The 13,297-nt window shown below is 41.1% G+C and overlaps 1 protein-coding gene across 1 annotated transcript in view; it reads left to right on the top strand.

Annotated features, from left to right (window-relative positions):
• The window catches only part of LOC128652516 (uncharacterized), a 28,142-nt gene extending 17,570 nt beyond the window's left edge, over positions 1–10,572 (top strand). Inside the window, exon 2 of the mRNA XM_053705451.1 lies at positions 10,523–10,572. Within this exon, the coding sequence (XP_053561426.1) occupies positions 10,523–10,572 (50 nt within the window). The remainder of the gene's footprint in view (positions 1–10,522) is intronic.
• Positions 10,573–13,297: the final 2,725 nt, after the last annotated feature.

Raw genomic sequence — 13,297 nt, 5'->3', positions numbered from 1 at the left:
CCTTGGGAGACTATTTCTAGCGCCCAAGGATCCAGAACATCTCTTGCCCAAGCCTGAGCGAAGAGAGAGAGTCTGTCCCCCACCAGATCCGGTCCCGGATCGGGGGCCAACATTTCATGCTGTCTTGGTAGCAGTGGCAGGTTTCTTGGCCTGCTTTCCCTTGTTCCAGCCTTGCATTGGTCTCCAAGCTGGCTTGGCTTGAGAAGTATTACCCTCTTGCTTAGAGGACGTAGCACTTTGGGCTGGTCCGTTTCTACGAAAGGGACGAAAATTAGGTTTATTTTTTGCCTTGAAAGGCCGATCCTGAGGAAGGGCGTGGCCCTTACCCCCAGTGATATCAGAGATAATCTCTTTCAAGTCAGGGCCAAACAGCGTTTTCCCCTTGAAAGGAATGTTAAGTAGCTTGTTCTTGGAAGACGCATCAGCCGACCAAGATTTCAACCAAAGCGCTCTGCGCGCCACAATAGCAAACCCAGAATTCTTAGCCGCTAACCTAGCCAATTGCAAAGTGGCGTCTAGGGTAAAAGAATTAGCCAATTTGAGAGCATTGATTCTGTCCATAATCTCCTCATAAGGAGGAGAATCACTATCGACCGCCTTTATCAGCTCATCGAACCAGAAACATGCGGCTGTAGCGACAGGGACAACGCATGAAATTGGTTGTAGAAGGTAACCCTGCTGAACAAACATCTTTTTAAGCAAACCTTCTAATTTTTTATCCATAGGATCTTTGAAAGCACAACTATCCTCTATGGGTATAGTGGTGCGTTTGTTTAAAGTGGAAACCGCTCCCTCGACCTTGGGGACTGTCTGCCATAAGTCCTTTCTGGGGTCGACCATAGGAAACAATTTTTTAAATATGGGGGGAGGGACGAAAGGAATACCGGGCCTTTCCCATTCTTTATTAACAATGTCCGCCACCCGCTTGGGTATAGGAAAAGCTTCTGGGAGCCCCGGCACCTCTAGGAACTTGTCCATTTTACATAGTTTCTCTGGGATGACCAACTTGTCACAATCATCCAGAGTGGATAATACCTCCTTAAGCAGAATGCGGAGATGTTCCAACTTAAATTTGAATGTAATCACATCAGGTTCAGCATGTTGAGAAATGTTCCCTGAATCAGTAATTTCTCCCTCAGACAAAACCTCCCTGGCCCCATCAGACTGGGTTAGGGGCCCTTCAGAAACATTATTATCAGCGTCGTCATGCTCTTCAGTATCTAAAACAGAGCAGTCGCGCTTACGCTGATAAGTGTTCATTTTGGCTAAAATGTTTTTGACAGAATTATCCATTACAGCCGTTAATTGTTGCATAGTAAGGAGTATTGGCGCGCTAGATGTACTAGGGGCCTCCTGAGTGGGCAAGACTCGTGTAGACGAAGGAGGGAATGATGCAGTACCATGCTTACTCCCCTCACTTGAGGAATCATCTTGGGCATCATTGTCATTGTCACATAAATCACATTTATTTAAATGAATAGGAATTCTGGCTTCCCCACATTCAGAACACAGTCTATCTGGTAGTTCAGACATGTTAAACAGGCATAAACTTGATAACAAAGTACAAAAAACGTTTTAAAATAAAACCGTTACTGTCACTTTAAATTTTAAACTGAACACACTTTATTACTGCAATTGCGAAAAAACATGAAGGAATTGTTCAAAATTCACCAAATTTTCACCACAGTGTCTTAAAGCCTTAAAAGTATTGCACACCAAATTTGGAAGCTTTAACCCTTAAAATAACGGAACCGGAGCCGTTTTGAACTTTAACCCCTTTACAGTCCCTGGTATCTGCTTTGCTGAGACCCAACCAAGCCCAAAGGGGAATACGATACCAAATGACGCCTTCAGAAAGTCTTTTCTAAGTATCAGAGCTCCTCTCACATGCGACTGCATGCCATGCCTCTCAAAAACAAGTGCGCAACACCGGCGCGAAAATGAGGCTCTGCCTATGCTTTGGGAAAGCCCCTAAAGAATAAGGTGTCTAAAACAGTGCCTGCCGATATTATTATATCAAAATACCCAAATAAAATGATTCCTCAAGGCTAAATATGTGTTAATAATGAATCGATTTAGCCCAGAAAAAGTCTACAGTCTTAATAAGCCCTTGTGAAGCCCTTATTTACGATCGTAATAAACATGGCTTACCGGATCCCATAGGGAAAATGACAGCTTCCAGCATTACATCGTCTTGTTAGAATGTGTCATACCTCAAGCAGCAAGAGACTGCTCACTGTTCCCCCAACTGAAGTTAATTGCTCTCAACAGTCCTGTGTGGAACAGCCATGGATTTTAGTGACGGTTGCTAAAATCATTTTCCTCATACAAACAGAAATCTTCATCTCTTTTCTGTTTCTGAGTAAATAGTACATACCAGCACTATTTCAAAATAACAAACTCTTGATTGAATAATAAAAACTACAGTTAAACACTAAAAAACTCTAAGCCATCTCCGTGGAGATGTTGCCTGTACAACGGCAAAGAGAATGACTGGGGTAGGCGGAGCCTAGGAGGGATCATGTGACCAGCTTTGCTGGGCTCTTTGCCATTTCCTGTTGGGGAAGAGAATATCCCACAAGTAAGGATGACGCCGTGGACCGGACACACCTATGTTGGAGAAAAACATCATCCAAACTGGTAACCGGGCTGTCCAGCGGTCATTCAGACCTCCAAACCCTTGGGAATGGGGAAACTCCGGTTCCGAGGCCAAGGAACTCTAGAACCCCCGATGAGACATAGATAGGTTCACAACCAAAGGAAAACAGTAGAGGAACAAACCCTCTGAGTCCGTTCACCGAAAACAAGGAGCAGGTTGAAAACACCCCCTCAAGAAATTGCATAAAATAAACCTAACATGAACACTTCATCAAAGTGAACGACTCAACACCCAACAAGATAACCAGCGCACCGGCACCACATGGGTGACATGAACCATAAGGAACAGCAGCTAGCGCCCGACCAGTACCTGCCTGGTTCAAGGAACTCCCCTGAACAGTCCAAGAAAAAACTAAGCCTCAAAGGGATTGATAACAAACTATAATCATATAGAAACGAGCAGATTCCAAGGAAGTGCACAGGCGACCACAAAATCGCAAGTATCAGTTCCAGAGAGAAATGTTCCCACAACTGACAATTAAAACAGACATAAGCTTCATAAAACAAATCAAATACATCCTAAGCGGATTCAAATAAAAGAAAGACAGCACCCGAGGGTGAACGCCCAAGGAAAATGGAACGCCATCCGGACCAGACGATTAGAGGCCCCATCCTCCCAAGCTCAGAACTGGAACAGATACTTCAAGAAAGAAAAAAAACGGAGACGATAAGAGATTGTCTTTATCCCTACACGTATAACCCAGTTTGCCGTCTGACACAGAAGACCGAGGATCCCTCGGCCCAATAAGGCTGGAATCCTCCAGCACCGCCAAAACATGCCTTAGTAGAACACGCAGACGTGCCAGTCTATAATGGAAGGCAAAATGATCCCACGCCGGGTCAATGGATGCCCCCGGCCCCGAGGGTAGGGCCCCTGAAGCCTCAGAAGCCATTGCTTCCCCAGAAGGTCTAACTGACTCAGGCAATCCCATGCCTGACGAACCCCGGTTAACAGAACATGAACAGTATCTTAAAAATACCTCTCTAGGGAGATATAAATGTGCCAACGCCATAGATATGGCCATGCGGAACGGTGCTGTAACCTCTGGAGGAAACAAGCCACCTTCCGAGGGAGTAACTGCCGTAGGGACACCTGCTTGCGTAGCAAAAACATAATTTATGTAAGAACTTACCTGATAAATTCATTTCTTTCATATTAGCAAGAGTCCATGAGCTAGTGACGTATGGGATATACATTCCTACCAGGAGGGGCAAAGTTTCCCAAACCTCAAAATGCCTATAAATACACACCTCACCACACCCGCAAATCAGTTTAAAGCATAGCCAAGAAGTGGGATGATAAGACAAAAGTGCGAAAGCATAAAAAATAAGGAATTGGAATAATTGTGCTTTATACAAAAAAATCATAACCACCACAAAAAGGGTGGGCCTCATGGACTCTTGCTAATATGAAAGAAATGAATTTATCAGGTAAGTTCTTACATAAATTATGTTTTCTTTCATGTAATTAGCAAGAGTCCATGAGCTAGTGACGTATGGGATAATGACTACCCAAGATGTGGATCTTCCACGCAAGAGTCACTAGAGAGGGAGGGATAAAATAAAGACAGCCAATTCCGCTGAAAATAATCCACACCCAAAATAAAGTTTAAATCTTATAATGAAAAAAACTGAAATTATAAGCAGAAGAATCAAACTGAAGCAGCTGCCTGAAGTAGTTTTCTAACAAAAACTGCTTCAGAAGAAGAAAACACATCAAAATGGTAGAATTTAGTAAAAGTATGCAAAGAAGACCAAGTTGCTGCTTTGCAAATCTGATCAACCGAAGCTTCATTCCTAAACGCCCAGGAAGTAGAAACTGACCTAGTAGAATGAGCTGTAATCCTTTGAGGCGGAGTCTTACCCGACTCGACATAAGCATGATGAATTAAAGATTTTAACCAAGATGCCAAAGAAATGGCAGAGGCCTTCTGACCTTTCCTAGAACCGGAAAAAATAACTAATAGACTAGAAGTCTTTCGGAAAATCTTAGTAGCTTCAACATAATATTTCAAAGCTCTAACTACATCCAAATAATGCAATGATCTCTCCTTAGAATTCTTAGGATTAGGACATAATGAAGGAACCACAATTTCTCTACTAATGTTGTTAGAATTCACAACCTTAGGTAAAAATTTAAAAGAAGTTCGCAACACCGCCTTATCCTGATGAAAAATCAGAAAAGGAGACTCACAAGAAAGAGCAGATAATTCAGAAACTCTTCTAGCAGAAGAGATGGCCAAAAGAAACAAAACTTTCCAAGAAAGTAATTTAATGTCCAATGAATGCATAGGTTCAAACGGAGGAGCTTGAAGAGCCCCCAGAACCAAATTCAAACTCCAAGGAGGAGAAATTGACTTAATGACAGGTTTTATACGAACCAAAGCTTGTACAAAACAACGAATATCAGGAAGATTAGCAATCTTTCTGTGAAAAAGAACAGAAAGAGCAGAGATTTGTCCTTCAAGGAACTTGCAGACAAACCTTTATCCAAACCATCCTGAAGAAACTGTAAAATTCTCGGAATTCTAAAAGAATGCCAGGAAAAATGATGAGAAAGACACCAAGAAATGTAAGTCTTCCAGATTCGATAATATATCTTCCTAGATACAGATTTACGAGCCTGTAACATAGTATTAATCACAGAGTCAGAGAAACCTCTTTGACTAAGAATCAAGCGTTCAATCTCCATACCTTTAAATTTAAGGATTTGAGATCCTGATGGAAAAAAGGACCTTGCGATAGAAGGTCTGGTCTTAACGGAAGAGTCCACGGTTGGCAAGAGGCCATCTAGACAAGATCCGCATACCAAAACCTGTGAGGCCATGCTGGAGCCACCAGCAGAACAAACGAGCATTCCTTCAGAATCTTGGAGATTACTCTTGGAAGAACTAGAGGCGGAAAGATATAGGCAGGATGATACTTCCAAGGAAGTAACAATGCATCCACTGCTTCCGCCTGAGGATCCCTGGATCTGGACAGATACCTGGGAAGTTTCTTGTTTAGATGAGAAGCCATCAGATCAATTTCTGGAAGTCCCCACATTTGAACAATTTGAAGAAATACCTCTGGGTGAAGAGACCATTCGCCCGGATGTAACGTTTGGCGACTGAGATAATCCGCTTCCCAATTGTCTATACCTGGGATATGAACCGCAGAAACTAGACAGGAGCTGGATTCCGCCCATACCAGTATTCGAGATACTTCTTTCATAGCCAGAGGACTGTGAGTCCCTCCTTGATGATTGATGTATGCCACAGTTGTGACATTGTCTGTCTGAAAACAAATGAACGATTCTCTCTTTAGAAGAGGCCATGACTGAAGAGCTCTGAAAATTGCACGGAGTTCCAAAATATTGATTGGTAATCTCACCTCCTGAGATTCCCAAACCCCTTGTGCTGTCAGAGACCCCCAAACAGCTCCCCAACCTGTCAGACTTGCATCTGTTGAAATTACAGTCCAGGTCGGAAGAACAAAAGAAGCCCCCTGAACTAAACGATGGTGATCTGTCCACCACGTCAGAGAGTGTCGTACAATCGGTTTTAAAGATATTAATTGAGATATCTTTGTGTAATCCCTGCACCACTGGTTCAGCATACCAAGCTGAAGAGGTTGCATGTGAAAACGAGCAAAAGGGGATCGCGTCCGATGCAGCAGTCATAAGACCTAGAATTTCCATGCATAAGGCTACCGAAGGGAATGATTGTGATTGAAGATTTCGACAAGCTGAGATCAATTTTAGACGTCTCTTGTCTGTCAGAGACAGAGTCATGGACACTGAATCTATCTGGAAACCTAAAAAGGTTACCCTTGTCTGAGGAATCAATGAACTTTTCGGTAAATTGATCCTCCAACCATGATCTTGAAGAAACAACACGAGTCGATTCGTATGAGATTCTGCTAAATGTGAAGACTGAGCAAGTACCAAGATATCGTCCAAATAAGGAAATACCACAATACCCTGTTCTCTGATTACAGACAGAAGGGCACCGAGAACCTTTGTAAAAATTCTTGGAGCTGTTGCTAGGCCAAACGGCAGAGCCACAAACTGGTAATGCTTGTCTAGGAAAGAGAATCTCAGAAACTGATAGTGATCTGGATGAATCGGAATATGTAGATATGCATCCTGTAAATCTATTGTGGACATATAATGCCCTTGCTGAACAAAAGGCAGAATAGTCCTTATAGTTACCATTTTGAATGTTGGTATCCTTACATAACGATTCAATATTTTTAGATCCAGAACTGGTCTGAAGGAATTCTCCTTCTTTGGTACAATGAAGAGATTTGAATAAAACCCCAGCCCCTGTTCCAGAACTGGAACTGGCATAATTACTCCAGCCAACTCTAGATCTGAAACACATTTCAGAAATGCTAGAGCCTTCGCTGGATTTACTGGGACACGGGAAAGAAAAAATCTCTTTGCAGGAGGCCTTATCTGTACCCTTCTGAAACAATGTTCTGAATCCAAAGATTGTGAATTGAATTGATCCAAATTTCTTTGAAAAATCGTAATCTGCCCCCTACCAGCTGAGCTGGAATGAGGGCCACACCTTCATGTGGACTTGGGAGCTTTGGTTTTCTAAAAGGCTTGGATTTATTCCAAACTGGAGATGGGTTCCAAACTGATACCGCTCCTGTGGGTGAAGGATCAGGCTTTTGTTGTTATTGTGACGAAAGGAACGAAAACGATTATTAGACCTAAATTTACCTTTAGATTTTTTATCCTGTGGTAAAAAAGTTCCTTTCCCTCCAGTAACAGTTGAGATAATAGAATCCAACTGAGAACCAAATAATTTATTACCCTGGAAAGAAAGGGAAAGCAAAGTTGACTTAGAAGACATATCAGCATTCCAAGTTTTAAGCCATAAAGCTCTTCTAGCTAAAATAGCGAGAGACATATACCTGACATTAACTCTAATGATATCAAAGATGGCATCACAAATAAAGTTATTAGCATGTTGAAGAAGATTAACAATGCTATGAGAATTATGATCTGTTACTTGTTGCGCTAAAGCTTCTAACCAAAAAGTTGAAGCTGCAGCAACATCCGCTAAAGATATAGCAGGTCTAAGAAGATTACCTGAACATAAGTAAGCTTTTCTTAGAAAGGATTCAATCTTCCTATCTAAAGGAAGTACTATCTGCCGTAGGAATAGTAGTACGTTTAGCAAGAGTAGAGACAGCCCCATCAACCTTAGGGATTTTGTCCCAAAACTCTAATCTGTCAGATGGCACAGGATATAATTGCTTAAAACGTTTAGAAGGAGTAAATGAAATACCCAAATTATTCCATTCCCTCGAGATTACTTCAGAAATAGCATCAGGGACAGGAAAAACTTCTGGAATAACTACAGGAGATTTAAAAACCTTATTTAAACGTTTAGATTTAGTATCAAGAGGACCAGAATCCTCTATTTCTAATGCAATTAAGACTTCTTTAAGCAAAGAACGAATAAATTCCATTTTGAATAAATATGAAGATTTATCAGCATCAACCTCTGAGACAGAATCCTCTGAACCAGAGGAACCATTATCAGAATCAGAATGATGATGTTCATTTAAAAATTCATCTGAAAAATGAGAAGTTTTAAAAGACCTTTTACGTTTACTAGAAGGAGGAATAACAGACATAGCCTTCTTAATGGATTTAGAAACAAAATCTCTTATGTTAACAGGAACACTCTGAGTATTAGATGTTGACGGAACAGCAACAGGTAATGTAACATTACTAAAGGAAATATTATCTGCATTAACAAGTTTGTCATGACATTCATTACAAACAACAGCTGGAGGAACAGATACCACAAGTTTACAGCAGATACACTTAACTTTGGTAGATCCAGCACCAAGCAGCGTTTTTCCAGAAGTATCTTCTGACTCAGTGTCAAACTGGGACATCTTGCAATATGTAATAGAAAAAAACAACATATAAAGCAAAATTGATCAAATGCCTTAAATGACAGTTTCAGGAATGGGAAAAAATGCCAGTGGACAAGCTTCTAGCAACCAGAAGCAATAAATAATGAGACTTAAATAATGTGGAGACAATAGTGACGCCCATATTTTTTAGCGCCAAAAAAGACGCCCACACTATTTGGCGCATAAATGCTTTTGGCGCCAAAAATGACGCCACATCCGGAACGCCGACACTTTTGGCACAAAAAAACATCAAAAATGACGCAACTTCCGGCGACACGTATGACGCCGCAAACAGAAAAAACATTTTGCGCCAAAAAAGTCAGCGCCAAGAATGACGCAATAAAATGAAGCATTTTCAGCCCCCGCGAGCCTAACAGCCCACAGGAAATTTTAAGGTAAGAAAAAAATTGATTTATTCATATGCATTATCCCAAATATGAAACTGACTGTCTGAAATAAGGAACGTTGAACATCCTGAGTCAAGGCAAATAAATGTTTGAATACATATATTTAGAACTTTATATAAAAGTGCCTAACCATAGCTTAGAGTGTCACAGAAAATAAGACTTACTTACCCCAGGACACTCATCTACATGTAGTAGAAAGCCAAACCAGTACTGAAACGAGAATCAGTAGAGGTAATGGTATATATAAGAGTGAATCTCTACGACCGATAACAGAGAACCTATGAAATAGACCCCGTAGAAGGAGATCATTGAATTCAAATAGGCAATACTCTCCTCACATCCCTCTGACATTCACTGCACGCTGAGAGTAAAACCGGGCTCCAACCTGCTGCGGAGCGCATATCAACGTAGAATCTAGCACAAACTTACTTCACCACCTCCATCGGAGGCAAAGTTTGTAAAACTGATTTGTGGGTGTGGTGAGGGGTGTATTTATAGGCATTTTGAGGTTTGGGAAACTTTGCCCCTCCTGGTAGGAATGTATATCCCATACGTCACTAGCTCATGGACTCTTGCTAATTACATGAAAGAAAGAAGGTTATGGGGCACGCGCCTCGTAGCACCTGGAATCCTCAGGGGCGGATGGGCTCACCACACTCTAAATTCCCAGATTCGGGAGAAGAGAGTAATCTAGAACGGCAATCAGCACATAACTGATGGGCATGGATAACCCAGGCCATTTCATATTCATCGCAAGACGTATACTTTGAATCGGAGATATCTGTCTCCAAAAAAATCAGAATCCTCCATAACTCTGAGATTGTAATTATGGACAAACACTAAAAGCACCTTATACCCCCCAATGGCTGGGGCACTCACCACCTCCCATGAACCAGACAACTAACATACTCCCTCCGTCACCACTCGGTCAAGGTGCAGAAATGGAATACAACGTGACCACACCGGGTCACGAGTGCATTGTGTCAGCCAAAAAAATGTGACAATCCCTAGGACCACGCAATCTGATAATATAAGGCCGTTATGTCCGAATAGCCATGAGCCCAAGTATCACAACACATTAGCAGATAAAATCACATAAAAGTCCCCCCTGTTCAATTACCCCCCTTAGGAGATATTAACCCTTGATTCCATTTAAGATAAAGGAGTCCCACTGGGGCCCTGGCTTCTTTCGTTAACATTACATTCACATATTGAATTAAAATGAAACGCTGGGGCGGAGCAAGCTAGGCGTCTGAGCGGTCCCACATAGACAGAGCTCTGCTCATATAATATAAATAACCACATACTAGATCGCTCAGTAAAGCCCAAAATCTTATGAAATAGAAGCTAAACTCATTGAGACATGTATTAGAGGATTTGAGGGAACTGAAAGGACACGAAGCCATCTTATAATGTTTGCAGCTCTCACACTGTATGCTAGAGGAGCGGCCATCTTAAAACACTCATACTGCTCCGGTAATAATATTTTTATAATTGAACATGGACGGCACTTATACTACAATTAAACCTTACAGAAACCTTAGATAACCGTATGGACTTTTACCCTGCATCTGAGGAGTGCTGAATTTGACAAACGGAGCGGCAGTGTTGGGTTGAGATCAGAGGCTTGTCCTCGCATTGAGTGTTTGGCGGCCATTATTGTGTTTTCATGATAGCGGGCTATACAAAACTCCCTGCGCTTATGCTGAAGACTGAGGTCAGCTATCGCTTATCCCCTCTACATAATAGCCTTGACGCCTGAACCACAAAATATGGCAAGTTTTAATAGCTTTATGGAAACCCTGAGCTGTATCCTTACGGAACACCATACTGCACTTGAAGGACTTCTGACTAACGCTTTCAAACACAGGGTTTCTTGTACTTCCCAGAAATATACACATCTTAGATCTGCTTCAGCTGAAGATGTGCATACTTGTGCTGCAGGTCTCATATGCCCAAACATTACTCCAACTAGCTGTGTGAGGGACTCGGTCCCTGTTATTCCGGAGTCAGTATTTGCGAATGAAGCTGCCACAACTGTGTGCATGGCCCAGCAAGACAGCAATTCCGTGAGGCTCAGCAAAATCAATATAGCCATAACTAAGCCGACCCTCACATTAGGCCCAGCAGACAAGGCTCAGGGACACAAAAAGTCTACAGATAACGTGCGTGTCAGAAGCCGTAAAGAAATATGGCTGCAATTTTTGTCGACCTTGCAGATCCCAACCATCCCTTCTTATACAGATCTATTGGAAATCATTGGTGAGATTAGCACAGTGTGGGAGAAAGAAGTTACCCATTTGTCTCTAGGCTCTGAAATCGTGAAGGTCTTTTTTGGCCTCAGGTTTAGCCGAATGGAGCAGATAGAGGAGACCGGTGTGGGGTAGGATATCCTATCTTACCTGGAGAGGATCAACATGACTCGCACAAATAGCTATTCGCATACAGAGTACATTTCTTGTTTTTCGCGGACTTTCAGAACTAAAAATGTTATTATTGTGAATGTTACCTACATACTGTTTTGCTTGTGTTTTTTCACTGTGACTAGTTGGTTCAGTATCAGTTGGGTTTATACATCCTCATGTACTTACCAAGCTTTTCCTAATTAGCATAACTCCAGTCTTCATTGCTATACACTAATATACATATATAGTATATTGGGTCTTTGGAAGACTTGTGCCAGTGCATATTGTCATGCTGCCAGCAGCCGAGGCAGTATGGCTTTATAGGTACCTATGGAGATTTATTTTTATAGCTTAAGTTATGCCTAGAACACACAGATCTTTTACTCTCCCATAAATACACCTTTTCTAGAATATAGGAGCAGTTTAGTGTAACATTTATTATTTAGCATTTAACAAATACTAATGTTTGTTTTTATCCAGTATGATTTCTGGAGATTACTGCTTTACACTTCTCTGTATATAACCCTTTGGTATCCATCTTACATATGGAATTGCTATAGACCTAAAGTTTAATAAGATAATATCTGCTGGTTACTCCCTTCTTACCTAAATGTATTAGCTTTAGACACATGTATAACATTTATAACATTTTTACATGCCTTATTATTTCACCTAAGCATCTAGCTTTATGTCAAGCTTCTCGCTCTATCTGAGGATTCCTTATGCACAGTCGCACCTCCTAATTAGACTAAAATAGGGGTATAGCTGATAGATACTCATGCCTTTTTTCCCCAATCTCATTGAGTTGGCTATGCCTCTAGTATTTTAGTTTGGATTTTAGTAAAAATAACCCCTGCAGTCCTCAGAGTTCTTAGGGATATAGTCTACCTCCTCTTTCTTCCATTTATTTTCCAAATTGTTACTGTTTTCTATATTTTTTCATTAGGAAAACCTCCACCTCCCCCCCAATTGAATGAACCTCCTAGTCTAGGAGGGCTACATATGCAGTTTTTCTTGCCCATACCGCAATTCCACCTACTCCCTTGATACTTTTTATTCTTGCATAATACCATAGTGTTGACTCTACTTACCCTATTTAGGTCAGCGGGACTGATCAACATTACTTGCTTACTGAGTCTTTAATTCTTAAATGTATTTCAGTTGCCTTCTTTAAAGCTTCTAGGATCAAGATAGGGCCAATAAGTGTCCTAATGTGCCAGTTTGAAGGCTTTGCCACAGATTTTTTTATTTTATTTGTAATCAATGGAGTTTTTGACTATACTGTTCTCCTCCTCTACATAGCATTCCATTAAAGTGTCGTGGCTCAAGAGTAGCCTCTTTGATTGGAGGAGTATGAATATATTCACCTCTACCAATAAATAAAAATGAGGATAATAGAGTTATTGAGTACAATCTATATCTAGTTGCTCTTTGAGTAGGTGAATATCTGTAATACTGTTGAGAAATATTATTGTTTGCCTTTTTTTATTTGCTTTTCTATTGGTACATCTATATGAACCTATAGTCTTATATGTATACAATTTACTGCAATATGTGAGTTGATATCTATGTAAATTTATTTGTACTGCATTATACTTGTAATATAAGCTAATCCTCAATAAAAATAATAATAAAAAAAAATAAAAAATAAAAAGAAACGCTTTTACCGGAATCTATGCCGTGGAACAGGAACACGGCCCTTCAAGACAGTAGCATCTCTTCTGACATGGACTTGATTGAACAAAGGCAGGCAGCGAAACTCGTCAATAGGAGTCAGAATGGTTTCGCAGAAGAACTTCCCCTGCATCTCCGGACTCTAACTTTCATCCATGCCCTCACTGAGAGGCTGACAGGATTACTTAAAATTCCAGTCCCATTTCGAAGAGTACTACCCTCCATGAGAGA

Source organism: Bombina bombina, chromosome 3 (genome assembly GCF_027579735.1).
Source record: "Bombina bombina isolate aBomBom1 chromosome 3, aBomBom1.pri, whole genome shotgun sequence".
NCBI lineage: Eukaryota > Metazoa > Chordata > Amphibia > Anura > Bombinatoridae > Bombina > Bombina bombina.
Note: the sequence above shows the minus strand (reverse complement) of the source record. Positions and strands in the feature narration are given on the sequence as shown.